Raw genomic sequence first — 16,115 nt, 5'->3', positions numbered from 1 at the left:
GAGATAATCAAGTAGTGTGTAATATTACACGTTTTTATATTATTGGTCACAAAAGCTTTGTTGATCTGTCTGGTGTAGTTGGCTGAGTTGTCTGGTTGACACTAGCCACCAGCCTAGATATGGTCACTGGGGCAGTACGCAACCAAATGACTGATTCAAAATTATGTTTATTTATTAGGAAAAATAAACTTTTATTTTGAAGTTGATAATGCTTTTTTATGAGGAAATTATTTACGTAACACATGCATATTATTTTTGATGAGAAATGGAAAAGATTAAAAGAACTTTGTCGAATTATTTTTGTGATCTGCCATGTGTACAAAAGTAACCCCAACAAATATTTTAAATTAAAATTGTATAAAGAATAGTCCTCTAGTGCAAATTGTAGAATATTTTACACGTAAAACAGAATAAATTTGTCAATGCCTTGGAGATCCACATGCAACAGTCTTTATCAATCCAAAACGGAAAAGTATGGAGCGTTGGTCTGTCTGTTCAAGAAACAAATAAAACTAGTTATAGTGTATTACTTAAGAAATATAAATTATATATTTAGAAATTGATACATTATGATAAAGTTAGTTATTTCCAATCAACAGAAAATTGATGAAATGTTAAAAAAATGTAAATGAGAAACCCTTTTATGAAAGGTGTAATAACCTAATATTCCCACTTTCGGCCATAAAGGGATGTCACCCTAGGATTTTGGAACTACCCACGTAAAACTTTTCTGTTTGCCGCCAAAAAAAACTCTTAAATGTCCGAGTTCAAGAGTATATAAAAATTATTAAGTTTAGTATATACTCCTTGTGTTTCATTATAAGTGTCGTTTTAAGTTTTCGCACACGGATTAAGGAAACAATTAATTTTATACATTTCTTATAAAAAAATAGTATTACATATACACCTAACCATATTTCAACCAATAGAAAAATAAATTTTATATAAAATTAATAAATTTTGCATTGAAAATCGAAAACGACATTTATTTTGTAACGAAATTTTTTTTCTAAAACGACACTTATATGAAACGGAGGGAGTATATAACAATGTTTATTCATTCCTTCTTCAACTTACGTCAAAATTACATATACATTTTTAATTTGTTTTCTTTTCGCTATTGGAAAAAAAAGAGTAGTACAATATTTTTTAGGCATATATATATAGATAATAGTCCATTTCTTTCTAGTCACACACAAAAATGGATGATCTTTCTTTGTGGATAAGAATAAACTATTTCAATTTGACAAATTAGAAGAAAAAGAACTGTCCTTCAAATTTACGTCAAATTCAAAGTGATTTATAAACAACATTGGCCTTTATTTTCATATAAAGAAACATATAAGCTAATCTAGGGTTTGTATCCATAATCACAATTTTTTACTTTCTAACAATTTTTTTTATGTATTCAAGTTAAAAGATAGTTTAAAAGTACGTAGACGATTCATTCACACACAAATTGTTTTTTTTTTTAATATTCCAACATATGCCGTAAATTGCCTTTCTTCTTTTGGCTATATTTATATAGGCCAATAATGATTGTCTTATCTCTAGTGAGAAACGCATATGGCACCCATCCACCCACTGGTGATTCCTCACAACAAATGAAATTTTAAATTAAATGTTCTGTATGTATAAACATTACATATACATATAGTGTGTATATAGATGATGCATGTATGCGTCTATATGTTTTTTTTATGCGTCTATATGTTAGAGAGATCTATAAAGCTTTAGCAAAAGTGCTTCCTCTAGTAAAAACGACAAATTAAACACGCAGAGAAATCCAAACCATAAGTGGTTTTGTGACAGAGAGAAAGCTCTTGAAGATCCAACCAAAATCCTTTTATTTTCCATCTTCTTTTTCTTTTCCTTTTTCTTCTCTTTCTTTCTTCGGGTGGTCATATTATCATAAGAGAGATAGGAAGAGTTATCCATGGATGAAGACGGAAACTTACAGATTAGTAATAGTAACTACAATGGAGAAGAAGAAGCAGATCCGGAGAATAACACTATGAACCAGCCACTCCTTAAGAGACATAGAACTCTTTCTTCAACTCCTCTTGCTTTGGTCGGTACCAAAGTTTCACACATCGAGAGCTTAGACTATGAGTATGTCTTCTTTACCTAACAGATTTAGATTCTTGATCTCAGTCTCTCTATAGATCTTACTAGTCTTACTCTCTTGTTTTCAGATTATCGTCATTTATATAAAATAAATAAAAATTGGATGAATATAGCAGTGATGCAGACATATGAACTGTTGTAATACTTCAAGTCTCTCACTTCTTCAATTTTCCGCAAACAATCAATAGCCAAATCTTAAAAAAGAATCGATGTCAAGAACTTGGGTCACCTTTTGCATAGTAGCATGATTAGTCTTGGTCTCATAAAGTTTTGATCTTTACTCTGTTTTCAGATAATCTTTAATTTCATAAATAACTCGAAGGAAAGTATTCAGTGATGGAGACATGAACTATTGTAATAATTTTGTAAGAAAAATTAAATTAAAATTTGTGATTACTGCAGAATAAACGAGAATGATCTGTTCAAGCATGACTGGAGAAGCAGATCAAAGACACAAGTGTTGCAATACATATTCGCAAAATGGACATTAGCTTTTCTTGTTGGTCTCTTAACTGGTCTCATAGCTACTCTCATCAACCTCGCCGTCGAAAACATCGCGGGTTACAAACTCCTGGCCGTCGGCCACTATATCGGTCAAGACAGGTATTGACTCATCATCAAAATCTTGACCAAAAAAAAAACGTTCATAACTAAGAAATGGAGTTAACTTGTATGATACGTTTCTGTTGAAATAGATATGTGACAGGTCTGTTGGTTTTTACTGGTGCGAATTTGGGTCTGACTCTGGTGGGGACAGTACTTGTTGTTGTATTTGCTCCTACGGCTGCTGGTCCTGGGATTCCAGAGATCAAAGCTTATCTTAATGGCATCGACACTCCCAATATGTTTGGTGCCACCACCATGATCGTTAAGGTTTGTTTCCTAAAGCTTGTGAGCGTTCATGAGATCTATTAATTATTTGACTCATAGATTTTTTTGCTGTATTTTGGAATATAGATTGTTGGAAGTATTGGAGCAGTTGCAGCTGGACTTGATCTTGGCAAAGAAGGGCCTTTGGTTCACATTGGAAGCTGCATAGCTTCTTTACTCGGTCAAGGTGGTCCAGACAACCATAGAATCAAATGGAGATGGCTTCGTTACTTCAACAACGACAGAGACCGAAGAGATCTTATTACATGTGGATCTGCCTCTGGAGTATGTGCAGCTTTCAGATCACCAGTAGGAGGGGTTCTCTTCGCTCTTGAGGAAGTTGCCACGTGGTGGAGAAGCGCTCTTCTATGGAGAACCTTCTTCAGTACAGCTGTTGTGGTGGTTGTATTGAGAGCTTTCATAGAGATTTGCAACTCCGGCAAATGCGGGCTTTTCGGTAAAGGAGGACTCATTATGTTTGATGTGAGTCATGTAGAGGTTAGGTACCATGCAGTGGATATAATCCCTGTTACATTGATTGGTGTCATTGGTGGCATTCTTGGAAGCTTGTACAATCACCTTCTTCATAAAGTCCTTCGTCTTTACAATCTCATCAACCAGTAAGTGATTGCTTGTGAGTCAAGAAAACATCAACAACACAAGAGAGTTTCACTTTACTTAACATTGGTTTGTGCAGGAAGGGTAAGATTCACAAGGTGCTTCTAAGTCTTTCGGTGTCTCTCTTCACATCACTTTGCTTGTACGGGCTTCCTTTCTTAGCGGAATGCAAGCCTTGTAATCCTTCGATAGACGAGGCATGTCCAACAAACGGAAGATCAGGGAACTTCAAGCAGTTCAACTGTCCCAACGGTTACTACAACGATCTAGCGACTCTGTTTCTCACAACCAATGATGATGCTGTCAGAAACGTGTTCTCTTCAAACACTCCTAATGAGTTTGGTATGGTTTCCCTGTGGATATACTTTGGTCTCTACTGCATTTTGGGGCTTATCACATTCGGTATAGCCACACCTTCCGGTCTCTTCTTACCGATCATCCTCATGGGTTCTGCTTACGGTCGGATGCTAGGCACAGTAATGGGACCTTACACAAAGATCGACCAAGGGCTTTACGCGGTCCTTGGTGCAGCTTCTCTCATGGCTGGTTCCATGAGAATGACTGTTTCTCTCTGTGTTATATTCCTTGAGCTCACCAACAACCTTCTTTTGTTGCCCATTACTATGTTTGTGCTTCTCATTGCTAAAACAGTTGGAGACAGCTTCAATCTTAGTATCTACGAGATCATTCTCCATCTTAAGGGCTTACCATTCCTGGAAGCAAATCCTGAGCCATGGATGAGGAATCTCACTGTAGGTGAGCTTGGTGATGCTAAGCCTCCGGTGGTTACCCTTCGCGGAGTTGAAAAAGTTGCCAATATAGTAGATGCACTGAGGAACACAACGCATAACGCCTTCCCGGTACTGGATGGTGATGCTACAGAGCTTCATGGGTTGATCTTGAGAGCACATCTTGTTAAAGTTTTGAAAAAGAGATGGTTCTTGAATGAGAAGAGAAGAACAGAAGACTGGGAAGTCAGAGAAAAGTTCACACCGGTGGAGTTGGCTGAGAGAGAAGACAATTTCGACGATGTTGCAATCACAAGCTCAGAGATGCAAATGTATGTTGATCTTCATCCTTTGACCAACACTACACCTTACACAGTGGTGCAGAGTATGTCGGTCGCTAAGGCTTTGGTGCTTTTCCGATCGGTCGGTCTCAGACATCTGCTGATTGTTCCCAAGATTCAAGCTTCAGGAGTAAGTAGTCCCCTCCTTTCTTGAAAGTAAGCAATCTTGCAAGAACACTACTTTAAACTTGTCTTTTATGTGTTTGCAGATGTCTCCTGTGATAGGGATCTTAACAAGGCAAGATCTAAGGGCTTATAACATTCTCCAAGCGTTTCCTCATTTGGATAAACACAAAAGTGGAAAGCTACGATAAAAGAAACTAAGCAAAAGCAAGATTCATTACCTTTTGCTTATGTGTGAGTGATTGCATCATCTTTGGATTATTGTGTTCTTTCTCCCATTCTTAGTGATATTTATTCTGTCCAGTTTTGCTTGCATTCTTTCTTCTAGACCCACACAAAAACACATATATTGTTGTTTCGTACATTTGTACTTTCTACTTGTAAAGCTCTATATTTTTTTTACCATATATTACAAGAAATAATCAATTCGAGTACATTTACAATTCTGTTGAAAGTTTTTGTCAGTATCTGCCGGTCATTTGCAATAGAACCTCTTATAACTCATTTGAACCAAGAATGTATATAAAAAGTTGTTGTCATGAAGAAACGGGGGACTGACGTGTACAAAATAAAAGCGGAATTCAAAGTGCCTATTGTCAAAACCGCTTTTCACCACCAATCAAGAAATTTTCTCAAAAATGTGCGGTTTTAGAGCATCTCCAAAAGATATTCTATAACTTCAAATACGAAGTTTTTTTGCTTTCCAAAAAGAAACTTCAAAACTTCAAATTTGAAATTTTGAGGAGTGAAACTCTATATTTGAAGTTTCACTACTCAAAACTTCAAATTTGAAGTTTCATATTTTATTTGCATTTTGATCCATACAATTACACAACACATTTATGATTTATATATATTTTATTGTTTATTGTTTTAATCCTTATAAGAATTATATCTCATAAATATTTAAGTTTTGTTTACAAAATTTAAGTTTATACATAAAATTAAATAAAACTTTAAAATAAGATTTAAAATATTTAAGAGCAGATTTAGATAACAAAAATATACAAAAGAAACTTAACAAAAAATGCTTTTAAAAATTACATGAAGACATAACTATTTACACAAATTTAAATATTACAACAACACTAATAGTCAAGTAAGTTTGAACCGGAACCTTCAAAATTTCTAAATATTGTCCAATTTTTTTGTGTAACTGAAGATGGTCGTTATTGTTGTTGTTGATGATGTATTTTCGTACAATTATTTCTTGTTTATATTGAATATATTCACGAGTATTAATATTATCGATAAAAATTAGTCTTTTAGCAATATTTTATGTTTATCTTTTACTTTCTTGTTCTTATCTAATGTATTTACAAGTATTAATATCACCCAATTTCAACAATTTTTATATCTAATTTACAAATTAAAAATGAGGATAACCATTTTTACTTCAAAAAGCACTAGTAGATCATATATGCATTACGGAAATCACTTAATAGAATAATATGGTATTTTGATTGAAGTTTAATATTAATTAAATTATTTTGTTTAAAAATTTATATTTTAATATAAAATTTTATTAATTAATATTGTTGTAATATGTTTATATATGTGCTAGTTATTTACAAAATTTTTATGAATTCAAATTAGTTATGATAAATATAAGGACCATATTATAAAATATAAATAGTTTTAAAGTTGAGTTTGAAGTTTTGCTTTTGGAGAAGAACACCTTTAAACTTTAAATATAGAGCTTTAGAAACTTCAAAATAGAGTTCTTTTTTGTAGATGCTCTGACATCACGCAATTGCTCAAACTATCAATCAAATACTTGACACCCGTCTAAAACTGCACTTGACGTAAAAGCTATGTAAGGGCATGCTAGGACTAATTGTTAAGTCCTTAGATTAGTTAATTATTATTTAGGTGTTAAGGACTAAAGTTAAGGACAATTTTAGAAAATAGGATTATTGGTAAGACTTATTGATGTTTCTTAGTATATTAATTAATTATTTAAATAAGTAATGATATATAAAAGAAAAAAATTAAAATAAAACATATAACATTAAAATTGAAAACATGAGAAAATTACAAAGTTGGAAAAAAAATTACAAACATGATAAAAAAGCAAACAAACATTTTATTGAATTCATAAAAACTTAAACATTGTAGTTTATTTTTTTTCTCCGTCCAAGTTTTTCTAAACATTGTAGTTATTTGGGAGATGTCCAAATTTAGCCCATATATTTTCAATCGAATCTTCTTTTAATTGTTGATGGCCTTGTCTATCCCGAACTTCTGCTCGACGACCCATTGTAGTACCGAGATTTTTAGTCCTCTTGACTACAAATGTAGGATCAACATCTTGTTGAAATTCTGAAGTGTTATGCTGAGTGTATAAATCTCGTTCATCTTCGACAATCATATTATGGAGTATGATACATGCTCTCATAATATTTCCTATTTTGTCTTTATTCCATAAATTAGATGGATTTCTAACAACGGCGAATCTAGCTTGCAGGACTCCGAAGGCACGCTCTAGCGTGAGGACTTGCTTTGAAATAATTTTCAACACGTTCCCAGAAGGTCCGTGCATTTTGATCGTTTCCAACAACAACATCCTTAGATGTGTTCAGCCAGCCACTTATCGGAACCTCGTCGTCAGAAGGCGTCTATTTCTTCCTCTCCCTACGCTCCACTGGTGTGACTACAGGTTGAGATGGCACGTCAGGTTGTTGGGAACTGAAAGGGGGGATTTTTGATGCTCCAAGGTTCACACAAGAATGAAAACTTCCATAAGGGTAGTTTTCATGGTTAACAGTTTCGTGTTGACTGTTAAGGAGTCCTATATAACCAGAGGACTGGGTATATGGATACCTTGAAGCCATACCAATAAGAACAGAGAAGAGAGAAAGCGAGATAGTAGATTGCGTCGATTATACAATGTATGGTTGAGGTTTAATAGCCAAAAGTTTAAAGTGTGGTAAGTAAGCCACATTATGACTAACCATAAACCAACAAGGTCTTATCAGAAGTTATTACACAAACAACAACACAAAAACCAATCAAGTTAACTTTTACAAGGTCATTTAATTCAAAGGGTATTTGGTTTCAATCAAACTAAGTTTCAAACTGTAACTCTAAATCATCAGACTCAATATATAACTCAATTTCAAACTCAATAAGGGCACGGTTTAACTGAAACGATAGTATTAAAAGGCTGACTATATTACATCATTCATTACAGAGCATTTTATACATGAAACTTGATATATAACTCAATGTATAACAGGAATAGAAACGAGAGTCTCTAACTAATCAGTTGCAATATATATATGAAACTCAAAATTTAACTCAATACATACAATAGAAACGAGAATCAAACAAAGAATCAAATGAAATTCTCAATATATAACAGGAATTCAAATGATCCTAAATGAAATCAAACATCAAGGCCAGCTAATTTTCTTAATCAAATCAAGCATCACGACGTTTGTACAACGAAATTGCTAAACTGTTCTATCCATGCAAGGAAGACGAAACAAGATTAAGAAAACCGTAACTCTATTTCATTTACAATCACAAACCACAATCCCATTCATCACAAACGACGATCCGATTCAGAAACATCAAAACCAACCAATCACAGAACAAGGCGGATACAAATCAAAAATCAATACATAATCATCTAAATCCCATGACGGATCCCACAAACCGGAGATACAAATCGTCAATCACAACAACAAAAAAAACCCATGAAGGAGGAGGAAGACATACCTCGTTTAGGTTTGAATCGGCGGAGAAGAGTCGATGTGATGAATCGATTGACTTGGCGAAGAAGCGTCGAAGAGGCAGCAGATCGATTGAATCGGCGGAGAAGCGTCGATGAGGCAACTACTCGCACCTCCGGAGAACCTATCGCCACTGCTATCGCCGCGGAGAAGAGAGAATCAAAGAGAAGGCTGGAAAATAGAAGAGGACGGTCTGACTTTCCCCAACCCTATTTCGACTTCCAACCGGATGCTGCCACGTCGCCCATAAGGACGAAGCCCAAAGACCTTAATTAAGGTCCGTTTACAATGATATTCGGTCTTTTTTATTTATTTTTCGACCCAATAATATGGGGGACGGGCATTAGGACTCGCGATAATAATGGCCTAATAACCGCACTTGACGTAATAACTAGCGTATTTGCAAATACGCACTCCTCCTTCTCTAGATAACTATTGTTTTTATATATTAATTAATTTGTTAGTTTTATTTTAAAAATCAAGTAATAAATTAAAACCAGAATATGTTGTAAAGAACTTTTAAAACTAGCACGTAGTTCAAACTATCTCTTTTGACATTTTTATTTTAACTACAGTCATCCAAATATTTATTTTCTGTTTATTAAATGATAATTATACAAATTATTTTAATTATTTAAATATGATTATTGATTATTTAAACAGTAGTTTATATAGTTTTAATAGTAATTTAATGATTCAAATTATATTAATTGTTATAATTATATAACCAAAATTTACTTATTAACTAAAAATAATTAAAATGTTTTATTAAAATTTTGTTAATTTTTTCTTATCATATTTATAATTAATTTTGATATTTCTTCTGAAAAACTAAAATTTATTTTATTTCAAAAATAGCATAGAAGAAAAAAAAAATTATATTTGTTTTTCCGTAAAAGTCACATTATTTAAAAATTGTAAATTATAAAATATTTTTAAAATAAATATTCTAAATATTTATTTAGCAAAACCGCAAATACTTTTTCTCCAATCAAACACAATTCCGCACCGCTTATTCTATCAACACCGCACTTGTCCCGCAAACCGCATGAACCGCAGTTGGACCGTACCGCACTTTAAATCCGCACCGCTTAATCTATCAAAACCGCGGTTACCATTCGGACCCTTACTTGTTCTCGTCGGCGGGTATATTTAACTTTCAAGATGCCATTTTCAGAAGCAGCCCAGACTTTTATGGTCCCATCCAAAGAAGACGATAAGAGATACTGATCCCAGCGTAAGAGAGATGTGACAGTGTCGGTATGTTGCCTCAGGGTTATTGTGCACTCCAGTGTGTTGAGATCCCACACATTGTTTTATCCACGGAACCAGAGTATAGTCGCTGACCCCCAACAATAGATCATGTGACTTCACTTCACTATGGTGTCCGAAGGATCAGACTCGCCGTCAGTAGCTTTCCAGACAGATATATATGCTACCAAAAGCAACTTAATTTAGATACAACAAGGAAGTGATTAAAATGTAGAAAATGCTCAAAGAGCTTTATTTGAACAGAAACATAATAGCTTATTAAAACTTTATTTGAGTGCAAGAAATATAAATAAAAGGAGAGACTATAATCTTGTCTAAAGAACAGAACATACGTTAATTGTATTTAAAAATGAGATAGATAGAAACTGCTTGTAGCAGCCAAGGTTCCAACTTCAGAACATATAACGACATATATATATGAATCTGTAACTCAGTTACATGAGTTATAAAGGCTTCTTATGGATCATGAGGTTGGGCTTTTCTTTGGGCTTCAATACTCCCCCGCAAACTTAGCATAGGTGAATCTCAACGGAGCTCAGTTTGAAACACATGTTGTACTTGATAGGAGCAGAGTAGTAAGAAGGATCCCATGGAGGTGTAAGTAGATTGCTCACTTCGTCACAGAGATAGAGATCAGTATGAGATTGTTTGGTCTATACTTGGAGAGTATCGCATGGTTTCACTCAGAGGTTTCTCTTGAACTTGGAGAGCTTAGTCGATCTCACTCAGAGGTACATTGTCACCTTTCTTTCTCACTAAGAGTTCGGGTTTCCTTAAGCCCGCTTAACTCAACAAATACTTCTCATGACAAAGGAGAATGTCCCCACAACTACTAAAAAATCTACAACTCTCTACTACCCATCAATTGACTAGCCTATCATTTAGCTCTCAGATTCCAAGCCTATAGCACTAAATCATTCATAACATACCAGAAGATATGCACTGATGAAGAGAAATGAAAGAACTTCCCCTGCTCTTGTCGTTGAAAGGTGAAGTGGGAAACAAGCGCTTTTCGTTTCCACCTCTCTTTTCTTGCATTTGGGCTTTTATTTGGATGGCCCAATAACATGTTGAGTTGCTGGAGCCCAACTTCTTCTTCTTTGATTGGATTCCCCGCTTCTGGTTTTTGTTACCATGCGACTCTGATGGAAAGAGTAAAGCTCAAACTGTAACCCTCACTGTCGTATCAACACAGATCTGCAACACCATTGCAGAAAGTCTCTTCCTTTCTTTGGATTTCGCCTTCAAAAACCAAACACCATGAAACGTTGAAGCTAACTTGATAAGCTTGAGCGGAAGTTCTAGAAGAGGCAAGATAAACCCATTAACCGACTGAAGCTCTGATACCATGATTAAAATGTAGAAAATGCTCAAAGAACTGTATTGGAACATAAATATAATAGCTTATTAAAGCTTTATTTGAGAGCAAGAAATATACATAAAAAGAGAGACTATAATCTTGTCTTCAAGAACAGAACATACGTTAATTGTATTTCAAAATGAGATAGGGAGAAGCTGCTTGTAGCAGCCAAGGTTCCAACTTCAGAACATATAACGACATATATATATGAATCTGTAACTCAGTTACATGAGTTATAAAGGCTTCTTATGGATCATGAGGTTGGGCTTTTCTTTGGGCTTCAATACTCCCCCGTAAACTTAGCGTAGGTGAATCTCAACGGAGCTCAGTTTGAAACACATGTTGTACTTGATAGGAGCAGAGTAGTAAGAAGGATCCCATGGAGGTGTAAGTAGATTGCTCACTTCGTCACAGAGATAGAGATCAGTATGAGATTGTTTGGTCTCTACTTGGAGAGTATCGCATGGTTTCACTCAGAGGTTTCTCTTGAACTTGGAGAGCTTAGTCGATCTCACTCAGAGGTACATTGTCACCTGTCTTTCTCACTAAGAGTTCGGGTTTCCTTAAGCCCGCTTAACTCAACAAATACTTCTCATGACAAAGGAGAATGTCCCCACAACTACTAAAAAATCTACAACTCTCTACTACCCATGAATTGACTAGCCTATCATTTAACTCTCAGATTCCAAGCCTATAGCACTAAATCATTCATAACATACCAGAAGATATGCATTGATGAAGAGAAATGAAAGAACTTCCCCTGCTCTTGTCGTTGAAAGGTGAAGTGGGAAACAAGTGCTTTTCGTTTCCACTTTTTTTTTTGCATTTGGGCTTTTATTTGGATGGCCCAATAACATGTTGAGTTGCTGGAGCCCAACTTCTTCTTCTTCGATTGGATTCCCCGCTTCTGGTTTTTGTTACCATGCGACTCTGATGGAAAGAGTAGAGCTCGAACTGTAACCCTCACTGTCATATCAACACATATCTGCAACACCATTGCAGAAAGTCTCTTCCTTTCTTTGGATTTCGCCTTCAAAACCAAACACCATGAAACGTTGAAGCAAACTTGATAAGCTTGAGCGGAAGTTCTAGAAGAGGCAAGATAAACCCATTAACCGACTGAAACTCTGATACCATGATTAAAATGTAGAAAATGCTCAAAGAGCTTTATTGGAACAGAAATATAATAGCTTATTAAAGCTTTATTTGAGAGCAAGAAATATACATAAAAAGAGAGACTATAATCTTGTCTTCAAGAACAGAACATACGTTAATTGTATTTCAAAATGAGATAGGGAGAAGCTGCTTGTAGCAGCCAAGGTTCCAACTTCAGAACATATAACGACATTTATATATATGAATCTGTAACTCAGTTACATGAGTTATAAAGGCTTCTTATGGATCATGAGGTTGGGTTTTTCTTTGGGCTTCGATAGGAACTAACACAAGTAGAAAGTGAGAGGAAATTAAAAAAATTACACTTGACCCAGCAAAAAGCATCCCATTGCTAACAGTCATAGCATGCACCTGACCAGCCATTCCATTAAGATGCAAATCTTTATCGGTTTGGAGTTTGGACGTTGAAAGCTTGCAAGGTTGTAAATAAACATAAAAAAACTATGAGATCAGAACAAGCAAGATAAAGACAACTCACGAAGATCACTAGGATTGCTGCAAATATAGTTTAGTTTAAGTAATGCCTCAAACTAAATTTTGCAGCATTTGGCAAGCCAAGGAAAACCCATGGCCCTTCACTTATTAAAAACCCGGCTTCTGCATGAAGTTTGATTGTGTGGCAGTCCCATATTTGCAATGTACCATCGCTACTGGCTGAGAAAAGTTTTATCTGAACCCTTAGGAAGCACAATCCCCTTTATATCCTATAGGCAACTTCATGTTAGCAAAAGAATATTTTTGATTTAGCCAGAAATTTAGAAAAAGGAAAAAAAAAAGTTCTTGTGTCCATCGAGAGCAGCTACCATGACCAATCCTGGGAAGCAAGACCAAGAGTGCAGGAATGGGTTTCGTTGACCCGTAGGTGTTATGATCATTCTTCCTTGGCACAGTTCCTTCTTATGCGGTCCAAATCAGATTCCTAGACCACTTATTTAGACCGTTCTTCAAAACATATTCTCCGAAGCTGCAAAATCTTGTTGTCTTTTTCACTCCGAAATTCCTACTCTCCTTGGCGCCTTGTGATTCAGACTATCTAAATCACTTAAACTTTAGCAGACTGAAGAGCAGATTCGGGTTGCTTGCATCCATGATGATCCTCTTAGAAGAAGATCAAAAGTTCCATCTAATCTTCTGATAACCCTAGAAGAGGGATCTAGCCCCAACCAATGTATCCATAATCTTTATCGGTAAGCTTCCAGCACTGCTTCTACATCCATATACCGTAGAATAAACAAATCTGATTTCATATCTCCATAAAGAACTGATACGAGCACCAAGGAGAAGGAGTTGGACGAATCATCACTTAAACCGGATGGACAAGAGATCGAAGAGGATGGACCAATGACCCGAGCTAAACCAAAAGGCTTAGGGAAATGGTTGTGGCCTTTTTTAAGAAGATGAATCAGAAAGAAGACAAGAAAGAAGAAGTCCAATCTCTTTTAATATGTCTTTCAGCTTTAGAAGAATGTGGCCCGACCAAAGACCCGACCACTTCAACTGAACCACTCGCTCAACCCGATTGACCCGCTCACCAACCGAGTAACCGGAACCGCTCAACCCGCTCACCTGACCGAGTCACCCGACCCGCTCGACCCACTCACCCGACCCGCTCGACCAGGTCACCAACCCGCTCACCCGACCAAGTAACCCGACCCGCTCCACCCGATGACCCGACCAGCAAAGAACTTTGGTCGGCCAAGAAATGAAAAGTTGGTATTCAACCAAAACCGTGTGAAGACTAGTCTTGGTCTTTGTTTTTTCAGTCAAACTCTTTTGGGATTCAAGTCTTTGTTTTATGAGTTTTATGTCTTGTTTTTTATTTTGCTTTTTATTTTCGATTTTCAATTCTGTAAAACTCTACAAAAAGAGACTTGTTCTGTGTTAAAACCTTTGTGTGTTGTTTGAGAGTGATTCTCAATTGTTCCTTGTGAACATTCGATCTTTGGTGGATTCCAAGATCAAACCGGTTTGTCAAGATATTCTTCATCATATCTTGTGGTGCCATTCGACAAGCCAAAGATCTTAGAAGCGTCCTAAGTTAGACTCTGGGTGTTGGGTTTAACATACTCAGGGTACTTGCTCCACCAACTTCTCGTAAACAAGGATTATTTGTACCTTCCTCAAGTGCATTCAGGGACAGAACCGCTAGGGTTCTATCACGTGTTCCCCCTTTCTTGAAAAATATTTGACCTCGAATCTGTTTGACATACATTCAAACAAAGTGAATCAGTTCCAAAGAAATCAGAGAATGATTTAGGCTTACACAACATCTTTTGGTTCAATGGTCGAATAAGAAAGAATAGACTAAGGCTCACCATCTTGTCTGGTTCATGATCATGGAGACTACCTTCTTTCTGGTTCGTCCAACCTTGCTTTCATGTCTTTAACTACTACGAAAGGTCATTATTAATGTTTTCGTAGACTACGAAAAACAATTAGGCAGGTGCCAAAGCTTTTTCTTAATCTTCGATATAATATTTCCATAATTTAAGTTCTAAAAAATCGTTTTGCAAGAAAAAAATATTTGATATTTAAGTTCGTTTGGAAAACAACTTAATTTCTGTATTACTCTTTATATAAATTTACGCAGGTGAAGAAGACCTGAGAACCAAACAATATTCTTCTTTTTTCTTTTATTAACATTTTTTAATAGATGCGTCTCTTTGCTATTAATAAAAAAAAATCAAGACTTAAAAAAATTATTACTTTCCAATTTATAGTAAAAACATGCAATAGTTAGGTTATAATATATAGCAAACTTTGATTTAAATTGATGCCCAAATAATACGGATTAAGAGTATATCTTACACTTTTAAAAAAAAAATATTTTGTTGGATCACAATATAAATTAACCTTGAGCCATTTATAGAAAGTCAATTTGCCAAGTATTAATTTAATGAAATCATCGAGTATTAATTTAATGAAATAGCCGAGTATTAAGTTTATCATATCATATACATTTATGTTTGTGGTAATATAAATTTTACTAAAAATTGGATTTTAGATTTACTAAGCCAAATTGACATCTTAATTAAATGACACCTAAGCAAAACTTTTTTTTTTTAATTAATACAAATTTAAGGTTACAACTTTTTAAATATTTTTCTATTAATATATAGGTGATAGTAAAGTAAAATGTACAATAAAAAGGTAAAAACGGAAATATATCTATAAGCAAAAAAAATATAAAATGCATGTAATATTTCTTAAAATAAGTTGATCAGTAAATTTTAAGTGTGACTTAATAAAAATTAGATCTCGATCCGCGCAACCGTGCGGACTTTTGTTTTCACTTATTTTTATATAAATATTTTATTTTCAATTCTAAATTGGTATATATTATAATATATATGTGTTTATCAATTTTTAATAAGGTATATTTTTTCATAGAATAGATTGTTTCAAACTTTCACATGTATTTCTATCTTCTTCTGTATATTAATTTTTTGATTTTATTTCATTATTAAAATTGTAACTATATATATAAAGATTAGTAAAATATTGTTTTATTGTCATATTCAAAGATATTGTAACATTTCACAAATTTAGAAAGTTTTTAAAAAATTAAAATTTTCGCTTCATAGATTTATATTATCGAGTAAATAATTAAACATTTAGTTTTTGTTTAATTTTTAAAATAAACTATATAGTTTAAAATTTGTTTTCATTGGTTTAAGATAGTAAAGATTAATCATTGTTAGATAATCTGATTTTTGTTATTTAAACAAAGATATTTATAATTTTAAAAGTTAAAATCGACAAA

General features: G+C 34.4%; 1 protein-coding gene and 1 pseudogene across 2 annotated transcripts; one reads left to right on the top strand and one right to left on the bottom strand.

The window, feature by feature from the left end:
* Positions 1-1,551: 1,551 nt before the first annotated feature.
* LOC106405923 (chloride channel protein CLC-a-like) lies at positions 1,552-7,029 on the top strand. Of its 2 annotated transcripts, XM_048761198.1 has the most exons (7): positions 1,558-2,112; positions 2,530-2,730; positions 2,823-3,000; positions 3,085-3,617; positions 3,695-4,814; positions 4,894-4,981; positions 6,838-7,029. In XM_048761198.1, exons 1-7 carry the CDS (start codon positions 1,937-1,939, stop codon positions 6,906-6,908), a joined length of 2,367 nt encoding a protein of 788 aa, XP_048617155.1. In that variant the 5' UTR covers positions 1,558-1,936; the 3' UTR covers positions 6,909-7,029. The 2 variants fall into 2 exon arrangements, with proteins under 2 accessions (XP_013701933.1, XP_048617155.1); XM_013846479.3 differs by lacking the exon at positions 6,838-7,029 and having other exon boundaries at positions 1,552-2,112; positions 4,894-5,243.
* Positions 7,030-9,506: 2,477 nt separating this feature from the next.
* On the bottom strand, positions 9,507-15,329 carry LOC125589043 (annotated as a pseudogene).
* Between the last annotated feature and the right edge of the window lie 786 nt (positions 15,330-16,115).

The sequence above is a fragment of the Brassica napus genome, chromosome C6 (assembly GCF_020379485.1).
Source record: "Brassica napus cultivar Da-Ae chromosome C6, Da-Ae, whole genome shotgun sequence".
In the NCBI taxonomy this organism is placed as follows: domain Eukaryota; kingdom Viridiplantae; phylum Streptophyta; class Magnoliopsida; order Brassicales; family Brassicaceae; genus Brassica; species Brassica napus.
Note: the sequence above shows the minus strand (reverse complement) of the source record. Positions and strands in the feature narration are given on the sequence as shown.

Bases quoted from the DNA above. Each gene is read 5' to 3' on its own strand.
- LOC106405923 (XM_048761198.1), top strand. From the start codon at position 1,937: ATGGATGAAGACGGAAACTTACAGATTAGTAATAGTAACTACAATGGA. The intron at 3,618-3,694 runs GTAAGTGATTGC...TGGTTTGTGCAG, and splicing joins CTTTACAATCTCATCAACCA to GAAGGGTAAGATTCACAAGG. The intron at 4,815-4,893 runs GTAAGTAGTCCC...ATGTGTTTGCAG, and splicing joins CCAAGATTCAAGCTTCAGGA to ATGTCTCCTGTGATAGGGAT.